This window comes from Xiphophorus maculatus, chromosome 6, assembly GCF_002775205.1.
Source record: "Xiphophorus maculatus strain JP 163 A chromosome 6, X_maculatus-5.0-male, whole genome shotgun sequence".
NCBI lineage: Eukaryota > Metazoa > Chordata > Actinopteri > Cyprinodontiformes > Poeciliidae > Xiphophorus > Xiphophorus maculatus.
Window position 1 is genome coordinate 16,109,055 of NC_036448.1, and position 21,885 is coordinate 16,130,939.

Genomic DNA, 21,885 nt, shown 5'->3' on the forward strand with positions numbered 1-21,885 from the left:
AAATTACAACTATTACAGTTTTACCCAGTGACTAAATCAACAAATTTTTTGACCTTGTGTTAAACAGGGGTGGTCATTTAACTTTAGGTTTTAGGTTTCATGTTACAACATTTTATTTTGAAGTCACTTCTTTTTATTTTGTAACATGAATTTCGTTATTTGTAGTAAACTTTAAGTCTTACAACGGAGAAAGGAAAGTTCAAACCCTTAAAGCTAAAAGTCTATTTACAGGCATGAGCTAAATAAATGCTGACAAATTTGAGAACAGCCAGGACAATTTAAAACGACTGAAAAACATAGAAACGGACATTTTATTTGGGGCTGTCAGTTTTTACAATGTTTCTATATAGCTTTACCCTTATTAATAAGATGTAGCAACATTACGGGATACTTATCGGGAGTTCAGAAGCAGCATTCTGTAGCGTTTTATAGGAGGTAGAATGAAGCACCAAAGCAAATGCGGGGATATTTAAAACATTAACTCTTTAGAGCCATAGAGATGGGTCAGACAAGTATTGACTCATTTTGTTGCCTCGCCTAAAATGGTTTCCTCCCTCTTCCCCACCTTGATTTGTTTCATTACTGTAGAAAAGAAAAGTGCTATCAAGCTTTACACAACATTCTGGTATCACTTCTTATCGAGAGTGTTCTAAAGAGAAGACACGCCCAGAGCTGATATACAGCTCATTCCTCCTCCACGGGGTCAAAGTCTACAGCAACTAACAAAAGACTACACCGGATCTCAAACTTCAGCGATCTCACTTCAAAACGAGGACAAAAAAAAAAAACCCGTTGTATTTTGCTAACAGATGGATCCCCTGCTCAGATGCAGCCTTCCCTTTCTGCTAATATACTTCCTCACTGTAAGTAACGGCATTTGCTCTGTTTTTTTTTTTTTCCTTCCCCAAATATGTCTTAATACAGTAATGGAGAGACGAGCTTTCAACAGGTGTGCCTCTTCGTAATTCGATGGGTAATGCCGGTGAATACGCTTCGGTAAAAATCATTATAACGCGAAGTGTCTGTGTTTACAAAGAATCGCACTTTTCCCTTTCCTGTCGTTTTGGAAGGGGAACTAGTTTTTTTTTTTCTCCCCGTTTCTTTCTAATCCAGCCATCGCTCATACATATTGAATGTTGAAAACCTAGAGCTTCGCAAAGTTTAATTAGGTTCTGGTGTTATATTTCAGCAACAAAAGTAAATAATTAAAGAAAGAAAGAAAAAAAAGAAAGAGGTAAATAAATAAGTTCCTTTCTTTCTTAAGAAAGAAAAAAATGGATGAGTAGAAATTTTATCAAGCTACCATTGTTTTCTTACAGAAAAGTACATTTAAATTTGGAATTTAAATGTAATCCAGTGACACATTCTCATAGGAAGCCTTGGTTAAATAAACGGAAACAAACAAAAGATGGTTCCATATCTTGAAAAAAGTCCATTTATTTCTTCTCATTGTGCTATTTCTCTGCACTATTTCAAAGTAAGCAAAATTAACAGTTTTGTTTCACTGTACAAAATACTGAAAACAAATTTTAATTTATTTATTCTATTTTATTTTGAGAATGTGTTTGTGCAAAATGACAAGTGATTAAAATAACCTGAACGTCGCGTTTTCAAAGATTCTGTAATGCTACAATAATGTGTATAGTTTATATCTGGTGGAATAGAGCCCATATTTGTTTTCACAAAGTCTTTCACAATGTTGCTGGGTTAAAGCAATCACCCAATCAGTAACTCATGAAGTAGAATAATGTGTGCTTGTGCTGGAATTTGATAGACGCTGAAATGGAATGGAATGGAATTGCTGTATTTTGCAGTACAAATTTTTTCCGGAGCTGTACGTTTACAAATGGATGTTAAACAGCAGCAGTGGGGTTTTCTATGACTTAGTAATTATTACATCTGGATCTCTTGTTTTTATGCTGATTTTTTTTTTTGTTTGTTTTTTGCTTTTTGTTCTCCTGAAGCTTGTTCCTGTGACGGTGGAAGGACATGGTGGAGTACTGAGGAGGCAAAAAAGAGAATGGATCCTAGCTCCCAGAAACCTTACCGAGGGACATGACTACACCACTTACGACTTCGTTGCTAAGGTGTGCACCTATTTGTTCTCCCTTTTCAAAGTCTTGTTCAAAATGCTATCCCGTAAGCCACACTTCAAAATCAACACAGAACACACAAATATATACCTGAAAAACTGAGAATCTTCAGATGTGTTTGGTTGGAGACAATAAAAGATTCTCTTAAACATTTTTTGAAAACTTGCATAGGCTATACGGGCAATTGACCAGGGCAGCATCAGGAATGGGTGGGGCAGCCAGTTTCCTACCCACATTATAGCAAACTGAACAAGTTTTCTACTATTTGTATACGTGTAGTGGAGCAAATTTTCCTTCTTGTTGTTGAGTGCTGGGAAATTACATTACCTAAACACAAAATAAAACAGATACTTGTATTTTAATCGGTTGGAGTGTGGGAGAAGGTGGGACTTGCCCAGAGCACCATATCTACCAGAAACACATCTGCGTGTATATGTATATTTCAGGCTGACAAAGTTAGGCGTAGTGATTAATCATGATTACCCACAGTGCCAGAGTGTAATTAATCTGATTAAAGTTTTTAATCTATTGACAACCCTATTATAAATGCACAAATTGAATTTGGCCTGTAGATCTTAAACTGTGTCTAAAATTCAAAATTTTTCAACTGTAACTTTGAGAACCTCAACAAAGATAATTTTAGTGTAATACTTTAAGGTTCTTAAGCCCAGAAGCGACAACAAATTTACCAACACTATCATGTGAAAGGGTGGGGGTTTAATAGCCAATCAGATTGTATTTCATTTATATGAACAATTTTAATATAAAATTGTTTAAATAGATAAACTAGGCTAAAATAGGAGGTCTGTCCAACTACCTCTTTGTCCTTCACTTTAAACTCACAATAACATGATACCTATCAGCTAAAGGTGAGTAAACTGTTATTAATAACTTCAGTTTAAAAAATCCAAGCTATCACATTGTTTTACAGGATTGCAAGATAATTTACCCCACCAAAAATATTCTAAATTACAAATTGAGGTACCATGCCTTTTAAATTGTATTAGAAGTATTTTATAATAATGTTGAAAAATAAAGTTGAAGGACATTCCAGTCACAAATGCTTCAAATGAGATACGCTAAATCTATGTTTCCATGTGGTTTTCATCTTCATCTGTTCATCTGTGTTACAGATTCGCTCAGACAAGGAGACATCTGAGGAGATAGTATACTCTTTAACTGGTCCTGGTGTTGACCAAAACCCACAGGGCAGATTTTCTGTTGACCGGAAGACTGGCTTTGTTAAGTGCCACTCCATTCTGGACCGAGAGGAATTTGCACAATATCATGTAAGAGAACCTAAAAATCGTTTTGCTGTTGTTTTTGTAAATATAGTGAAAATGAATGAAATGTCAAAATACATTCTGCTTCTTTTTTAGCTTCTTGGTGTAGCAAAATACCTTGATGGGACTCGCGCGGAGCACGACATTACTCTCGTTATTAATGTTGTGGACATTAATGACTGCACTCCTGTCATAAAGATGCAGCAAGTAGGACAAGTCAGCGAACACAGCAAACTCGGTATTAAAGATCTGCAACACATCTTTGATCTGGGTAACAAAAAATGTATTAGCTGCAGTGTTATAACTATGTTATGTTTATTTTGTTAGGTACGGTTGTGATGAAAGTGATAGCAACAGATGATGATGATCCGAACACTAGCAATGCCAAGATCTTCTACAGAATAGATGAGCGCACTAATGCTGACGGGATGTTCACCATCAACTCCCGAACAGGAGAGGTCATGGTTGCAAAGACCACTCTAGATAGAGAGGTGAGTCACTGTGCAGTTTTCATTTGAGATTTACAAGTAAGCACAGATTCACGATTGATTTAAAACTCAGTTTCATTATGTGCAATGTCTTTTTTCTTTAAGACCAAAAGCACATATAAGTTGACCATTTATGCTTCTGACATGGACGGCAAAGCAGGAGGACACACAGGAACTGGTGAAATTGAGATTGATCTCACAGACATAAATGACAACATACCAACACTGGCACAAGAAACGGTATATCTGACACAACAAGCATACAATTATTCTATTAAACACTGTATTGATAATGTCCCAATCTGAATGTTTTCTTTTGTTTGTTTTTTAGTATGAAGCAAGAGTGGAGGAGAACACAATTGGTGTCGAAGTTCTAAGGATACAAGCACTTGACCTGGATATGATCCAAACGGCGAACTGGTGGGCTGTGTTTGAAATTGTTTCCGGAAATGAGGGAGGTTACTTTGATATCAGAACTGACAAAACGACCAACGAGGGAGTCATCACGATTGTTAAGGTCTGTTTAAATGAAAAACGCACAAATATTACAGTTTTTAGAATTAGTCTGATTCTGAGATAGATTTAATAATTCACCTCCTCAAGCCCCTCACACCCAGACAAAAAAAAAAAAAAACATTACATCTGTCTGTCACTAATATCTTTTGAACTAGACTTTACTTTAGCATAGGAAGTTATGAAGCAGATACCAACGTCAGCGCTATTAGTGGCTAACTCTTAGTCACTTGTAGTATTCTTACATTGCTAAGAAATTATTCTAAATTGACCTGGTACACACAAGCATTTTTCAAAATGCTGCCACATTAACAATTTAGAAGTTGTGGAAGCCTATCTAAACATTTTTGTATGCGTGTACATGAGTGTCTTAGCCCAAACTGAGGAGAATTCTTATGTGTTGACACCATCGACACAAGATGGCAAGTTAAGAATCTGTTCAGGTCTTGCAAATATCCAAAATTCCCAAAAATGGCTTTAACCTCTCTTTCTGACAGCATCTGGTTAGCGCCCTGGAATCTTACAGCACAACATTTTGTTGCTAAATGTTGAAAGCCTGTATCTCTTGTTAATCATTTGGTTATTATCAACAGGCTCTGGACTACGAGGAAATAAAAACACTAAGTCTCGGAATCAAGGTTAAAAATGAAGCAGAGTACAACTTCGGCAGCAGCACGGTGATTACAGGCGCTACATCCAAGCCGTATCCCATCAAAATAAATGTTGTCAATCAGAAAGAGGGGGCTCGATTCCAGCCCAGTGTAAAAGTGGTGACCGTCTCTGAGAAAATAACTTCCACATCTCTGACCCAAGTTATAGCAACGTACGCTGCTATCGACAGTGACACGCTGGTGACTGCCACAAACGTGAGGTAATGTCTCTCACATAGCAGATGTTCCTGTTTTATTGTCTTTGCTCTTCAAACCAACCTGCTTGTTCATGCAATAGCAACATTGAAAAGATGAATTATTTTTCAAACTATTTACACAAAGATCTGACTTTGAAGTGCTGTATTTTTTAAATTTTTATTCTTCCTCAGTTCACATAAATTTGATTAAATTGCAGACATTCACTTATTCATTTTTTATTCTAAGAACATCCTAAACTAGCTCTCCTGCCTTTTACTAATATTTCAGTGTTGTGAACAAATCTTGACATACAGAATTATGTAAAGTGTTACATCACATCCCATTGTTTTTGAATATATTTGAGTGAAAAACACATAGAACTGGCCAGATCCCCATGTTCCCTCATTTAAAATGCTGAACATACAACATTTTTAAGACAACAATAAACTCTGTAGCATTTATCTTTTATGTAACAAAGAAGGCTATAAAATGTAGAACCTTTTATGAAGTAGCTTTTTAAGTTACTTCCTCTCAAATGACATTATAAGATCAATTGAATTTGACTGCATTGTATTAATATTATAAGATAATGAAAGTCACAGTTATTGGCTGTTGAGGTATTGGATCTAAATCCAAAAGCGGATAATATGATTATTATGTATTGAATTGATATAAATTTAATTTAGACCCATTTTGATTTTATATAATTGAATGTGGATCTGGGTCTATTGGTCTTGTGAAGTTTCTTGAAATGAATTGGAGCTACATAAATAAACCAAAATAATAATCTGAACTGAGTTTTGCTTTTTCACTTGCAGGTATGCAAAGTTGTATGATGCAGACAACTGGTTTTCAATTAATGAAAAAACTGCAGAAATCAGGTTGAATAAATATCCCGACCGAGAGTCAATATATTTGGTCAATGGAACATACTATGCCAAAATTATTTGCATAACTGATGGTAAGTTGTTGAAGATATGGCATTGGTTAATTTCCTACCTGAAATCAATGTGTTGCACAACAGAGCATGACTTATATCTGTTTTAACTGGTTATTAGACATTCCTGCGAAAACTGCAACAGGAACCATAGCCATTCAGGTGGAGGACCACAACGACCACTGTCCACAACTGACCTCAACGGCTCAAACCGCGTGCTTTGGTGAAAATGTCATTTATGTCACGGCAAAGGACAAAGATTTGTACCCCAACGCACAACCATTTACATTCGATTTGATTCAAGTGGACAGCAAAGACAAGTGGATTTTAGAGCCCTTTAATGGTATTTTTTTTTCTTTGTCTGCTTTTGTTGAATGGTCTTCTTAGTTTTTACAGTAAAACAGAATTCCTTTACAGATTTGATTATCCCATAGTAATTTAGATGAAATAAACTCAAACTCAGTTTACTTACAGCTAATGTCACCCAATGTATTTTTGTAAGATTACTAGTGAAATGTTGTAGTAACAGGAATAACACAGGAAAAATAGTTATCTTTTAAATAAATGTACTTTGGTGCTGAAATAAAATAGAGCCTTTTCAGTTGGCTTTTGTTAAACTAAGGCAGCAGAAAATAAGCTTCCCTATCGGGTTACAAATCTGACAACCAGGTGTCGTCTTTCTTTAGAAACCACAGTCATTCTTCGAAACCAGGGAAAGCTATGGCATGGCAACTACAAAGTGACCCTGAATGTCAAGGACCAGCAAGGAAAGTCGTGCGATGATCTCCAGAAACTCAATATAACTGTGTGCACATGTGATGGAAACACCAAGGCCTGCAGTTTACGCAGAAAAAGCACTGTGAAATTTGGAGCTGGCGGTATCTTGCTCTTGCTGCTGGGACTCTTGCTCCTTCTGTGTGAGTAAAGACTTCTGGATTTTTACGCTTATGGGAAATTCTGATAAGAATCTTCATTTTTCCATCAAGACATTACTTAACAGAACAAGTTGTTGCATGAACAAAAAGATTAAAACTAAAAGGGTGGGTCTTAGGTGGCTTATGAAGAGATGTGTGACTTATGCCTACATTGCACAACTATGACTCAATAAGTTGCTGTGTTTTTGATTAGTTAAACCTGTTCATTGAAGAAAGGAAGTATCTTAATCAAAATTGTTTACTAAGTATGATCACTGTTTAAACATTGTTGTCAATGTATTTTGTAGTGATTCCCCTTCTTCTGCTCTTCTGCCTGTGTGGAAATGCCGCAAGAGATTTTAAGGCTATTCCCTTTGAGGCGAACGAACATCTCATCTCATATCACACTGAGGGGCAGGGGGAAGACAAGGTGCAAATAGATTTCACCATCCAAAGGCAATGCTAGTATTTCTTGGATTGTAGAATACATTGTCACTGACAGAAGTTTCTTTGTTTTCTAATTCACAGGACGTCCCTCGTGTCCAAATTCCGGTGCAGGTTGATGGTAGCACCATAAATACAAAGAACATCAACATGTCTGGGGGAGCTGCGTACCTTGATAATTTAACTGGTGCAGGAATGGGTGGAGGTGGAACCCTAACAGGAGAGGAGATGTGGATGGACGACAAATACAACTATTACCATGCAAACCGAGATCAGATGGGTTTCATGGGTGCAGGGACTATGACGGGCCAAGAGATGAGCTTTTCCAAGCAAAGATTGACAGCCTTCGATGGAATGGCCTTGCCAGAGCATTATCTGGGGCAATACTACTCAGTTGTAAGTTTGTCAACTAGTGATTGGGACACAAGCCCATGATCTAGACCCAAGTCAAACATAACTAGCACAAACATAGATTTAAGACTTGACTTACCCTCAGACTTGACTTGAGCATGAGGTCTAGAGCTCAAGTTTCATGAGCAATGTTTATGTAATGTAAAGCATAAGTAAAGTAAAAGTAAGGTTTTTAGTGTATATATTTGAATAATTATAATGCCAGTAAAAAAATAAATAAATAAAAGTAGTTTCCAGGTTTGTCTTCTTTTAAATAATTGCTAACATTTAACTAGCATTTAAATAAATGTAAATGCAAACCTGGTGTAGAAAAAAAAAAACGTATCCAAGCACTGCTAAGGTAAACATCGCTCAGTCAGGTTTACTAATGTTCTGTGCTGAATATGAGACCTTACAAAATCAGACACTCTTGAACAGGTCAGTGTGAAGTTCAGTCAGAGGGCAGACTTTATAGGAAGGGTAAATAAAATCATTAACACTTTGCAGCTGCAGAAGCACTGAAGGCTATTACTCTAGGAAAAAGCACTTAGCAGTCCCTTCAACATCGCTCAGAAATTGCCTGTGCAGGCTCAGGCAATTTCATTGTGTGAAGTTTTATAAACACTGGAATAACGACATAACATGAGTCATAAGCTGTTAGCCTCTGATAAAATGTTCCCACCACAAGAGCACGGCGATATGACTCTGAGATGGATGTAAATATTATTAAATTATTATCCAGAGATGGTTTAAAACTTGACTAATGTTGTAGTAATGGTTCATAGCCATCAATTATTTTGGTGTGGCAACATCCTATCTCCTACAGATATCCCTCTCTGTGTAATTTCTAAAAAGAAAAAAAAAACAGACTGAACTTTACTCATATCTTATTTTTTTAGCATCAATATAGGACAGGTTAGAAACACTTCTTATGTTTATGTAAAAATCCAATGTTCATTCTCATTCGTTACTTCATGCCTCACTCATTTTTGAACCATTTATTCTGTCCTTTGGAACTTATTTACTGCTTAGATTAGGCAAGAAATGCAAACAGATTTAAAGCAGTTTCCAATTAATCTAGCTAAATCTCCAATTCAAGGTAAGGAGAAGAAACAGCAAGGAGAAGAAACAGCTCTATGTAATGGAGTGGACAATTTAATTGCAGCGATTAGGAGAAGATCACTCTGAAAATATAAATAAGTTGTTTTGTGTTTTAAAGATAAAAGCACTTCCTATTTGATGCTTTTGCAATAACCAAATCAACTTGTGTTTCTGCGACATGTGTTGTTTCCATTAAAGTAAGATATCCATTCTGATAATGTTTTTTGAAGATACATCTGCAATTTTATTGAGGTAAACATTAGACCATATTCATTAAACCATTTATAAATGTTATAACTGTGGTTTTGCTTGTTCAAATTAATGTTCTGAAAAATATTTTTTTATAATTAATTGTTCATGACTTTAAGCTTAAGAATAATCAGTGCACCTTAAATAACTGACATTTGAGCTAAAGTTGCACCTCAAAGACTTGAAACTTCACTTGAATTTGTATCTGGAAGAGCTGAGACTTGCCTTGGCTTTGTACATCAGATTTGTACACCAGACTGAATTTCAACCTGTTCCTTGAAGTCTAGATACATGACTACATGCCAATCATATTTTTCATCACAAATTTTTCTCATAGAGAGACTGCATTACCCTCGGCCGTGTAATTGATCTAATTTACCCTCATTTGTTTGCAGAAATCAAGACAAGCTCCACAGCAACATCTGGAGAAGGACAAGGAAGTGATCTATCAATACGAGGACGAAGACTCGCAGGCAGCTTCTGTAGGATGCTGCAGCCTCCTTGAAAATGATAATGATCTTGCATTCCTTAATGACCTGGGGCCAAAATTCAAAACCCTGGCTGAAATCTGCAATGGAAAGCCCCTGGAGAGCACTTCGGTGGATGTGGGATTTTCTAATCTCTCAAACCAAACCGAGTTCACTGCTAGGCCATCCACCTCGACCCACACGCAGGTCCACACCCACAGGGAAACAATTAGGGACAGAGAGCCTGTGAATGTCAACACCCTCAATGCCTTCAATAAAGCATCTGGGTCTTCTACCCTCATCCAAGAGGAGCGAATTACTGAGCGCTCCAAGGGTTCAGCAACTCTTCCTAAAGTCAAAGAGACAGTCGTCATCCCTAACCAAACACTTCTCATACAGCAGCCTACTATGTACTACGCAGCTGCCCCAATGTATGTAGTTGAGTCAAATCCCCAAATGGTGCTTGTGTCAGGGGGAACTCAGCAGGTGGTTGGTCAGGTGAGTCAACCTGGGCTCAGTCAAGGATTAATACAAGTTGGAGGCCTCCAAAGTTCTCAGGGTGTGGTGCTGGTTGAAGGGCAATTGGGAATGAATGGAGTGTCTGGGCAGGTGGCACAGGGCTCCTCCCAGGGAGCCGTCTCAACTACAAACACTCAAATGTTTGTAGTTGAGAATGGATCTTCTGGTGGAAAGCACAGTACACATTATTTGCAGAGCTCTGGTCATGTACCACAGGGCTCTTCACAGGCAGGATTTGAGCTGGGAGGAAAAGGAGTTCAGATGAAGTCATTTTCTGCAGGCTCACGTGGTTCTGCAGGATCAAAGGAAGATTTTACACTAGCAACCACACCCAGGCTCCAAGGAGGCCAGAGGGTTGTTGTTCAGCATAAAAAAGTCTCTGTGACTGAGAGAAATATCGAGTCAAACACATAAATTGCTGCCTTGTTTTGCTTAACCACTGAGGTCGCACATGTATATGCTTGTTAAGAAATGCACTACAGCAGAGAGAGCTTGGGTAAGACTTTAAACTGCTTGGCCTTTGGCTTTATTCAAATACTGTCTGCTTTTACACATAAAAACACATAAGTGTTAGAGTTCCATGAATGCATTAACTGACTTCTTTGATGCATAATTTTCTTCACCCCCTACTGAGTAAAAGTATGATATATACATGCCATACAATAGCACTGAAAAGCCTATGTTTATTTTAGGTAAAAGACAAGTCCAGAAAAACATTTTTAAAAAGGTTTACATTTGTGACTTAATGTCTATTATAACAGGCTGAGTTGCATCAGTTCCTATTTCCTCTGAAGGTGTAATTTTCCTGAAATTAATTATTTTTTTCGATATTATTAAAACGGAATAAATGCAGCTTACCAAAAATATATATATTTTTTATTAATAATCAGTGTTTTATTGTCATTCCTTTGTATCACACATTGGTATTTTTGCAATTATTTGTACATGAAAACTGATAAGTGCCAAACTGTTTGTGTAGTCCTGTTTTTTCCAAGGTGTTGCGCTTTTTAATTAAGTATCTCTCATTTTGTTAGTTTTTTTTTATTTTTGTATGTAACCAAGTGATTTGGTAATCTAGAATTACATTGCAAAATAGTAACTTTTGCCAGGGTTATACGGTTTTTTACTTACTGCTGTTGCTGCTTGTATTTTTGTCTTGTTTGTCATATGCTGATGGAATGTAGCATTGAAGCTAAACTGGCCTGAAAATGAAGATTTGTTTCTGTTATTTGCACCTGATGTCAGTATAAAATCAAACAATAAAACAATACTTGTTTAGTCTACAACTAAATTCTTATGTTGTCTTCGATACAAATACATGTTTGTGTATATTTAGCTTATCTTTAACTTAACAATTGTTATTCTAATTCTAAAGGTTAATTTGGGAATTTTACTAGATTGATGGGTATGGATCACATCTGACAGAATGTTATACTTTTTAAAATCTTGTGTTTAATAACAACATTTTTGTCAATAAGGCTTTCTCTGTGTCTCTTTTATAAATTTTATTTTGATGCACTGTAATCAAAATGCAACACTCAGAAGAATTATGCAGTAAGCTCTCAAAATGCTGTAAGCTCTCAACCCAGAACATTTTCCTAAACCTTTATTGAACATCTTCCAGGATTTATTTTTTTATATATATATTCAATTCAATTGAAAATAGGAAGCTTTAAAATATTTGCATCTCTTTTCAGTTTTGGAAATACTTTTTTTGTTCTGAGTGCCCAAATGAATTTGCAGTGTTTTTTGTGTGACAAATACAGTCAGGCTCTGGGGAGGAGCTGGGTAAACCCTCCTCCATTAAGCAGGGCTCACATTTCACATTCAACCAGACAGTAGCATTCTCACAAAGGTTGCCTTGTGAGATAGCTCATTCAAAAAGGTTCTCAGTGTAGGTTTCACAAAAAGAGAAAATAGTGCCAGATGATCTAGGTAAAGCCTAAAAGAAAACTTTTCTTGTCCTTTTCCTTTTTTTAAAAAAAAGGTACTTTTTTAAAAGCCCATATAGGGACAAGTGCTGTGAATTAGCTGTTGCTATTGCACTATGACGCAAATATGGGACTGCTGTTTTGCTCAGTTTGTCTATGTCGATGTGTGTCTGCCCCTACCAAATAAACTAAAAACATATATATATATATATATATGCAGTTATTGAGAAGAAGAAAGTTAGTAGAGACTAACATGAAATGAATTGCAGGTGCAAAGTACTGACCTCTTTTTTATCTGTAAAATTCTTTAATACAATTTTCGTTTTCCTTCCTCTTTTAAATTATGCACTTTTTTGTTGGTCCAGCATAGTAAAATCCAATAACATACAAAGAAATGTGTAGCTTATTACGTGACAAAATCTCTAAAAAATTTAAGAAAATGCATGCATTTGAAAGACACTTTATCCAAGGACAATTTATGACAACTTATTTTTTATGTTGAGCAGTACTTCATTAGAACAGATAAAAAGCTGGTTTGTTCTGAGATGAAAAAAGATTGTCTCAAATTAAAATGGAAACTAAACAAGGACCTCCCAAGAAGCTGATGTCTTTTTCTTTTTCAGAATTAGTCTTTACAGAGTCATATCATCAGAAAACTGGATTCAGTTTCCCTTGGTAGATGTACATACTTTGGTCTCTTCTGGTAGACTGTATTTATTTAACACTAACAAGATAATTTTTATCAGTATTTCACAGGGAAATACCAAAATGAAAGTTGTTTTGCATTTGTTATCCTGGCCTATTGTAAGTAAGCATTGCCTCACATCTATGTTTTTTACCTTCCCATAAGTTATTTCCTCAGGCCATCACTCATCTTGAAGCATTTGGTTTCTGTCAGCTGTCAAATGAAAGAAAATTCTTGGTTTCCCCACATATCTATGGGTGTGACCTGATGCACAAAAACAGTTCTGGAGCCTGTTTGTCCGTTTCTCTGTGCATGTTCTTGTTACTATGTTCCAGTCCTAGGACAGACTGATCATATCAGTTTTATCTATCGTCATCTTTAGTTTTGCATGGCTTATTTCACTTTCTCCACACTGTTACTCTCAGTGCTCAGTGAACACTGTTAGAGAACATAACAATCTGGTTGCCCAAACAAGTCAGTTTGATACCTTATTGCAAAATAATGCAACACAACAGGATGTCACAACAGGTGTCTTTGTTTGAGCTAGACTCCTAGAGAGTTTTGACACATGAATGGTTCAAGTGTTTCTCAGAAAGGTTGTTATAAATTATCTAGAGATGACAAGCTTGTACACAACCTAAAAGGTGTGTATAGGTGTGACAGAAAAAGAAAAGGTTCATCATTTCTCAGGAAATCAAAGGATGGCCCTGGTTTTGGCAAGTATTATTTGTATTTCGTATAGACAAAAAGCAAAAGTATAAATTTTACATCAACTTCTTGTTATTTTTTAGAATCTTACTTTCTACCATTGTATGTTGTTTAAGGTATACTTAAATAGGTGGCATTTGTCAAGGGAATATTCACATGGATGACAGGAAAACAAGTTTGTAAGGATAACACAAATCATTATAATGTCTCCATCTGTTTGACTTGTTTCCATTATTTATCCCAATAATGTATCCTAGTTACAGTTTTTCTCAGTAGCTTTCTTGAGTCATTTTTGTCATTTGCGGAACGGTAAGTGCATTTCTCAAAACAATGTGTGAAACCAGCAAAACACTATGGACAAACCTGCAAAATCCAGTTTCTTTCTTAAAACCCTTAATTCAGGCCTTATGCTGCCAGTTGTCAGCTATAACAACAGTAACAAAATATGGGAAAACATACTTTAATGTGTTTCAATTTATATGTTCAAGCCTTTGCACACACATTTTATTCATAAAAAAAGTAAACATGACATGAAGTTTAATTTGAATCGTTTATTGTACATTGTAGACCATAGTTGCTTGATGAAGTGTTTGTTACAAAACTGTAAAGCAAATGTCTGTGCTTGTTCTTACATTTGCAAAGCATTATTATGGAAATAAAATACATCATCCCTTAGTTTAGTCAGGTCCTAACACCACTAATTAGCTTTGGCAATAGCAATGTTTTTCAGCAGCATTATTTAGAATAAGCATTTAGTTTTAATCTGCACTCTGCAATATTAAATTAAACATCTATATCTGAAGCATACTACATGTGTTCTAGAACAAGTTCAATGCCAATGTCTAATCAGTGCCGCACATCTTCCTCATCTTCTATTTCGTCTTCCTCATATTCGCCCATTTCATCAGCAGTGGCATCCTGGTACTGCTGATACTCTGACACCAAGTCATTCATGTTGCTCTCAGCCTCAGTGAACTCCATCTCATCCATTCCCTCTCCAGTGTACCAGTGAAGGAAGGCCTTGCGACGGAACATGGCAGTGAACTGCTCCGAGATTCTCCTGAAAAGCTCTTGGATGGCCGTGCTGTTCCCGATAAAGGTGGCAGACATCTTAAGGCCACGAGGGGGAATGTCGCAAACGGCTGTCTTGACATTGTTGGGAATCCATTCCACAAAGTAGCTGCTGTTCTTGTTCTGGACGCTCAGCATCTGCTCATCCACTTCCTTCATAGACATCCGCCCGCGAAATATGGCTGCCACCGTAAGGTAGCGCCCGTGGCGGGGGTCGCACGCTGCCATCATATTCTTGGCATCAAACATTTGCTGAGTGAGCTCTGGCACAGAAAGGGCACGGTACTGCTGGCTGCCACGGCTCGTGAGGGGTGCAAAGCCTGGCATGAAGAAATGTAAGCGAGGAAAGGGCACCATGTTGACTGCCAACTTGCGGAGGTCGGCATTGAGTTGGCCAGGGAAGCGGAGGCAGGTGGTTACCCCACTCATGGTGGCTGACACCAGGTGGTTTAGGTCTCCATAGGTTGGTGTGGTCAGCTTCAAGGTGCGGAAGCAAATGTCATACAGGGCCTCGTTGTCAATGCTGAACGTTTCGTCTGTGTTTTCCACAAGCTGGTGGACAGAAAGGGTGGCGTTGTAAGGTTCCACCACGGTGTCTGACACTTTAGGGGAAGGCATGACACTGAAGGTGTTCATGATCCGGTCAGGGTACTCCTCACGGATTTTGCTGATGAGCAGTGTGCCCATCCCTGAACCTGTGCCTCCACCCAAGGAGTGTGTAAGCTGAAAGCCCTGAAGGCAGTCACAGTTTTCAGACTCCTTTCTCACCACATCCAGGACCGAGTCCACCAGCTCAGCTCCCTCCGTGTAGTGACCTTTGGCCCAGTTATTTCCAGCTCCACTTTGACCTGCATGATGGAAAAGGTTAGAGAGTTATTGTTGAAACAAAATTTAACAATGAACTATTTTGAACAAATGAGCATGATCTACAGAGGGCTCTCTCCACACTGCTGCACTGAAATAGTTTGCAGGCTCTCGATTTATTCTTTCTCCTAATAATAGAACTTTGGTAGGTGCCCATACACCCCAAATCTCTTTTAAAAGCAAGGTTTATTATTTTATCTGAATTTTATTTGTGAAAAAAATGTGCTGATGAAACTTTTTTATGAATTACAGGAAAACCCTACTCCTTAAACTTTGCTACATTTCAATACTTACACATAACAACTACACGAAATGTATAAATGGTTTTCAGTATTTGTAGAAATAAACATCCTCCTTTAACTTGGCATCACTAAATAAAATTCAGTACAATCAATTGCTTCAGAAAGAACCTAATTAGTACATAGAGTCTGCCTGTGATATGCAAAGGCTATAGGCATTTTTGTTAGAAAACCTTAGTAAATAAACAGCATCATAAAGACTGAGGAACCCGACAGAGTACATAAATTAGACTTTTGAGAGTAAAGTCATAAAATAACATTCTCGTTATAATCAGATGCAAAAAAAAAAATAATAATAATTTAGACCTACATACAAAATGTTATATGTGGCAGAAAGCCAACACTGCATACCACTCCTCTTGCCTCAGTGAAACAGGGTGGAGGCATAATCATGATATGGGGGCATGTTTTTCTGTGGGAACTGGGGAAATGGTTAAAGTCGACAGGAAGATTTATGGAGCTAAATATAATGTAGCCCAGTGGAAAAACCTGTCTGGGGCGGGAAAATACCTGTGGTTCATTTCCGAGTAGAACAATACCACTAAATATACAGCCAATGCTACAATGGAATGTTTTGTTAGATTAGCCCAGTCAAAACCCAGATGTTAAATCCAACTGATAATCTGTGGCAAGGTTTGAAAATCACTGTGCACAAAAGCTGTAGAGTCAATCTGACTGGATAAAAATGTGATACTCTGGATGATCAAATTACCAATACAAAAATAAACTATTTTCAATCAGCTTCGGATTCTAAGGTTGACATTTGCAGTTTGCATTTAACTCTGTGTCTAAGTTCTATAATCCACAGTGTAAATGGATAAACACATTTTTTTTTATAGAAAGGCAAATGACTGTAAAATGTAAGCACAAGGTGTTTTGGCTCTGTTCTCATGCATCTCATTCATAGACTCTTTCCTGCAATGTTGTGCTACTGGTTGCAGCAGAACTGCAGCTGTGTTCGAGACATCGGCACAATGGCGGCATTAGTTTCGCTTGGTAGTACCACATTTTCACACCTCAAAATAAGATAAAGATCATGAACATACCACAAAATCTACAACGGCTTACTTATAGAGCACCTGGTGATGGATTTTTCAGGGCTTTACATTCAAGTGACATAATCACCATTAAGCATCTGATTTGTGCAATCTAAAGTTGCAAACACCAAATTATAATCTCTAATCAGATATATACAAAAAACGGTATTATAGTCTCTTAGTTTATAAAAGCATATAATATTTAGACTTACAAATTTTGCTTTGATTTTATTTAATTGATTTAAACTGTGGCAGCTGTGGAAGCAACACTGCCTTGCAACAAGAAGGTTCGAGGCTTGAATCTAGACTTTTATACAAAGATTTTGTATGTTCTCTACTTGTGCATGTGTGGGTTTTCTCCAGCTATTCCGGTTTCAAAAACATGTCAAAAGACATGCCTGTTTGAGTAATTGTTCTCTCTCAATTGGCCTCAGAAGTGTGTATGTGTGCAAAGTTGTTTTTTCTGTGCGTCTCTGTGTCGCCCTCTGATGGATGGGTGACCTGCCCCTAACCCAAAGAGGGCTGGAGATAGCACCTTCCCCCCACATTTGATGAATGGAAGGTTTAAACTTGTGAAAGGTCATTATACTGAAAAAGCCCTTGGTTTGTTTTTGGTCTATGGTTACTTCAAAAACTCACATGTTTGTTTTTTGCTTCTTTGACACATTTATCAAAGAGGATGACATGTTGTGCTTCATAGTTTGCTTTTCTTTGCATGTCAATAGGAATAGTAAATAAGATAATCCCATAGCAGCAACTCAATGCATTTAGGCATCTAGACTTGGTGAAGATGCCTTGCTGAAGTTCAGCCAAGGTATGGGAAATATCATCTCTGAATACATTTGTCAAACCTTGAAGCAGATGGACTACAGCAGCTCATGACATACCAACTTCCACTCCTATCAGCAAAGAGCATGAAACTGAGTCTACATTTCACACAGGCTCACCATGCCTGTGTGAGACAGTAACAGATTGGAAAAACATCACTTGGTTTAATAGGTCTTCAATAAGCTGTGACATTCAAATTGTAGGATCAGAATTTAGCGTAAGAACATAAAAAGCATGTAAAAACAAATCCTCCTTTGCGTTAGTGGATCAGGCTGGTGGGGGTGATGAAATGGTGTGTGAATTTGTTTCCTCTGGACACAACCTACCTGAACATTGTTTCTGAACATGTCTACCTCTTTACAGCAATTTACACATCTTCTCATGGTTACTTCTAGCATGATAGTCCATTATGTCACAAAGCTTATACAATCTCAAACTGCTTTCTTGACATAGAGTTCACAATGCTCCAATGACCTTCACAGTCACCAGATCACAACAAGGTGGACCATGTCTTGGAAATGTAGTGGAGCAAATCATGGCTGGGAAGCTGACAAATCTAGAGAAACTCCTATAATGTTAAATTGAAGCAAAATTTTACAACTTCTTGAATCTACACTTGATATCCATTGAATCTACTGCTTGCAAAGTGTGTCTAATAAAATGGCCAGTGAGTGTCAGAAGGTATCATTCTGATCATTTTTGGTAACTCAGCCATCTTCCTGATTAAAGTGATTTAACTCTCCCCTAAACACAACAATCCCAGCAGTGTATTGATATTGTGACTAATAAAGTACTAGGACATAAGCAGTTCTCCATCCATCCTTTGTTGACCGTTAGTAGTGAATGTCTAGCTCCAAGGAAGGGGAAATGAAAAGCCCATCTGTGATGCATTGTTTCAGCTCCTGTAGCCTCATTTGCAACAGTGCATCCTGTGTTCTGCCAAGTCACCAGAAGAGGTGTCTGACTCTGACAATGACCAATATTTTCCACACCACAGAGAGAGGCTGCGGATATATTGTGCTTGTGGTACGGTGACAATAACACACCTGTGCAGTGTTCGCTCATGAAGCTCAGCACAGATTTCACATAATATGGAAGCAGTTTCTGACATGTGTTCTATGTCCAGTTTGCCCAGATTAAGCAGTAGCATTTGAAGTCAACATCCACTCACCAAAGACAAAGTTGTCAGGTCTGAAGAGCTGCCCAAATGGACCAGAGCGAACAGAATCCATGGTTCCAGGTTCCAGGTCCACCAAGATGGCACGTGGCACAAATTTGCTACCTTTGAACACATGGGAGGTGAGAGAAGAAAGAGAAAAAAAAAGGCTTTAGTAAGATTCTGCATGTTGGCAAAGTTTAAAATAACACAGGGTGATTTACCCCCCTTATAGATGCTTTGTCTTGCTTTTTTGCCCTTTTCTTTTGGTCACAGTTATTTCAGATCAGCTAACTTTGATACCAGACAAAGATGTCTGAGCAAGAACAACAATCTTATTTAGAAGTTATGTAAAGAAATGCTGCAATAATAGGTAAAACTGTTGTAACCATTGTGTTGCAGTTTTGCTGCAACCAGTAACACAACATAGCAGAAAAGATTGGATCTAGCAGGGCAAGAGAACAGAGCACATGCTCTCTGTGTACCTTTGACGGTGAAAGGGGAGTTTTGGGCGTGACACCACAGCAAACACACAAGCAATCTTTAAGGGTGCAAATACCTTTTCACAAAACAGTACACATTTACTTAAAATGTATTAAACTGCTAAAGTGTCAACTGCTAAAGCCACAAGCATATCAGGACTATCTTTGAGGTGCTTTATTTGTCCAGCCTCCTCTTTGTCTAGGGCTGTTCCAGAGAGCAAAATACTGCAGCATGCTGCACTGCTTACCAACTGAATTTCTGCAGAGTCCACTCAGAAAAAAAAAATCAGCAATGCCCTATGCATTTTTTCCCTTCTTTTTATGCTCAATACTCAAGTTCTAATGTTGTATGACTAATCAAAAAGCCATGAGAATTATGTTATGCAGATGTTCAAATGCAGTAGTCAGTGAGGCTACCAACAGCAGGCTACACTGGAACAAAAGGATCAATAATGTCACACTAATAGGAAATGGAAAAACCGAGTTGCTCAAGCTTCTTTCAGCTGTAGCAGATGAGACCACAGTTTGATGTTAATACACCTGGAAAAGACATGCTGACTAATAAAATCCAAGCGTTAATGTTGTTCTGCTAAACAGACAGAAGCGTGCAGGGAACAAGCAGCAGATAGAGTGTGATTGGGATGAAGTTCAACATGCCACAACAGATACTTGAGAAAATTTTAAACAAGCCAGAGTGTTGAGGTCAGCTATACAGACACTGCAGGTACCTGTTGTCCCTGCAGAGAGAAAAAGAAAGAATGAGGGAGGGACACAGAGAGACGTTTTAGCAAGATCACTGTCCTATTTCTTTTTTCCCTGCACCCATGGTGCAACCTATTTTCCCCTGCAGCTTAACTTGTGACGTGGACATAATGTATTGTGGCATTCAGATGAGATCTGTGCAGTGTAACGCCATGCATTGATGATGAGAAACAGATTGATGTGGCGGTAAAGTATTCAGAAGCATTTCACAGACAACAAACGTTCCTCTATTACCTGAGGCCTCATTGTAGTAAACGTTTATCCTCTCCAGCTGCAGGTCACTGTCACCTTGGTAACTTCCGGTAGCGTCGATGCCGTGCTCGTCGCTAATCACCTCCCAAAACTAATGAAGACACATACTTTTCCGTTAGGGATTTGGAGCGTAAACACACCGCGAAATGGACATTAAATGTGTGCGTCAGGCCTTCTTTTAGCGCTGCGCATCTGCAGGGTGGCAGATTGACACTCAGCTAGCTGGTGGGGGTACTTTGCTGCAGCCACCGAACCCCACCCTATGAGTCCAAATGTCATTAATAGTTGTCAATTTTAAGTATTTATCTCTCCAAAATTCAATAGAGATTATGTTTTAATTACTTGGCTGCAAAACAAATGCGTCTATTTTGATAAGGCAAGACGCGTGGCGTAGCTACTTGAACTTATTTTCAAAAAAGTCCTAACAGTTGAAAAATGTAATACCTTCGCCCCAATCTGATTTCCACACTGTCCAGCCTGGATGTGAACGATTTCCCTCATGGTGAGCTGCGGATGCGGGGGGGAGAGCTTTCTCGACTCAGGCTTCGTCCACTGTCCTGTCTGGCGTATTTCTGAAAATCACCCTTATTTCTATACTGTGTCGGCGAGATAGACGGACACGTTGCTGCTCGGATGACGTTAGGCGCGGCGCAGCATCTCTCTCAGCCAATAGGAGCGCCCCGGGTTGATGCAGTGCACTAGGGGATGCTGCTGCATCATCCCTCCCTGACATCACCCTGTCCCGTGTATGGAAAAATTTTGCTTCTTTTTGCTGGATTTAGGCTGTTCTGTGCAAGCTTAGTTGATTGCTAGTTCTTTGTCAGGCGACGTGGGTGGGGAGGTGCGTTATCTAGCTGTTTTCAATGTATGCGTTATGTGTGATGCTGGTAAAAAAGTTAAGCTTGTTAAAAAAAAGGAAATAGCAATACCAAGACAAAGGATTTTCCATTGAATGTCCACCAAGGATGTTAAATGGTGGACATTTAAGATTCACATAACAAAGTAAATATTGTAAAATAAAAGGTTTCCGTTTAAAGAAGGGGCTGAGGAGTCAGTGTCATACACACGGCTTTGCTGCGTGTGTATAGCACTTCTTTACTGCAAGACTCCAGCTTCACAGCTGCTTCAGTGTTGGCTGGAATAATTGGCTTGTAATCTTCTAAACTAAGTGTACAAGAAGCAATTAAATGACATGTTGTTCAGGAAAGTTGTTACACGTGAATACACTGCTTCTTTAGAATGTCACCTTCAGCTTTTACTGCAATTAATTCCAGCTAATGGTGTCATGTACAGTTCTGGAAATAATTAAGAGACCACTGCAAAATTATCAGCTCCTCTGATTTTACTCTTTATAGGTGTATGTTTGAGCAAAATGAACATTGTTCTTTTATTTTACAAACTCCTGGCAACATGTCTCCGAACTTCCAGGCAAAAATGTATTATTTACTTGCAGAAAATGAGAAATGGTCAAAATAACAAAAAACGATGCAGTGCTTTCAGATCAAAATTTGGTGGAATAACTGTGAGGTTTTCAATGGGGTTCAGTGCAGTGATCTCTTAATTT

At 38.0% G+C, this 21,885-nt stretch overlaps 2 protein-coding genes across 3 annotated transcripts; one reads left to right on the top strand and one right to left on the bottom strand.

Annotated features, from left to right (window-relative positions):
- Positions 1 to 616: 616 nt before the first annotated feature.
- LOC102224638 (desmoglein-2-like) lies at positions 617 to 11,723 on the top strand. Its single transcript, XM_005796102.3, has 14 exons — positions 617 to 863; positions 1,965 to 2,087; positions 3,227 to 3,382; positions 3,473 to 3,614; positions 3,704 to 3,867; positions 3,970 to 4,104; positions 4,196 to 4,381; positions 4,971 to 5,248; positions 6,044 to 6,186; positions 6,284 to 6,505; positions 6,849 to 7,079; positions 7,385 to 7,506; positions 7,605 to 7,916; positions 9,656 to 11,723. Exons 1-14 carry the CDS (start codon positions 810 to 812, stop codon positions 10,658 to 10,660), a joined length of 3,273 nt encoding a protein of 1,090 aa, XP_005796159.2. The 5' UTR covers positions 617 to 809; the 3' UTR covers positions 10,661 to 11,723.
- Positions 11,724 to 14,101: 2,378 nt separating this feature from the next.
- Positions 14,102 to 20,963, bottom strand: LOC102226042 (tubulin beta-2A chain-like). Of its 2 annotated transcripts, XM_005796030.2 has the most exons (5): positions 20,766 to 20,963; positions 20,304 to 20,412; positions 20,036 to 20,044; positions 18,841 to 18,951; positions 14,102 to 15,489 (listed from the first exon to the last, which is right to left on the bottom strand). In XM_005796030.2, the coding sequence occupies exons 1-5, from the start codon at positions 20,820 to 20,822 to the stop codon at positions 14,417 to 14,419; spliced, it is 1,359 nt and encodes a 452-aa protein (XP_005796087.1). In that variant the 5' UTR covers positions 20,823 to 20,963; the 3' UTR covers positions 14,102 to 14,416. The 2 variants fall into 2 exon arrangements, with proteins under 2 accessions (XP_005796087.1, XP_005796088.1); XM_005796031.2 differs by lacking the exon at positions 20,036 to 20,044 and having other exon boundaries at positions 20,766 to 20,961.
- Between the last annotated feature and the right edge of the window lie 922 nt (positions 20,964 to 21,885).

What these genes read in the sequence shown, in the direction of transcription:
- LOC102224638 (XM_005796102.3), top strand. Translation starts at nt 810, where the DNA reads ATGGATCCCCTGCTCAGATGCAGCCTTCCCTTTCTGCTAATATACTTC. An exon ending in AGGAATTTGCACAATATCAT is followed by an intron (nt 3,383 to 3,472) that starts GTAAGAGAACCT and finishes CTTCTTTTTTAG; the next exon opens with CTTCTTGGTGTAGCAAAATA. An exon ending in GGGACTCTTGCTCCTTCTGT is followed by an intron (nt 7,080 to 7,384) that starts GTGAGTAAAGAC and finishes TGTATTTTGTAG; the next exon opens with TGATTCCCCTTCTTCTGCTC.
- LOC102226042 (XM_005796030.2), bottom strand. Translation starts at nt 20,822, where the DNA reads ATGAGGGAAATCGTTCACATCCAGGCTGGACAGTGTGGAAATCAGATT. An exon ending in GAAATCAGATTGGGGCGAAG is followed by an intron (nt 20,413 to 20,765) that starts GTATTACATTTT and finishes TGTCTTCATTAG; the next exon opens with TTTTGGGAGGTGATTAGCGA. An exon ending in ACCTGACAACTTTGTCTTTG is followed by an intron (nt 15,490 to 18,840) that starts GTGAGTGGATGT and finishes TCCATCATGCAG; the next exon opens with GTCAAAGTGGAGCTGGAAAT.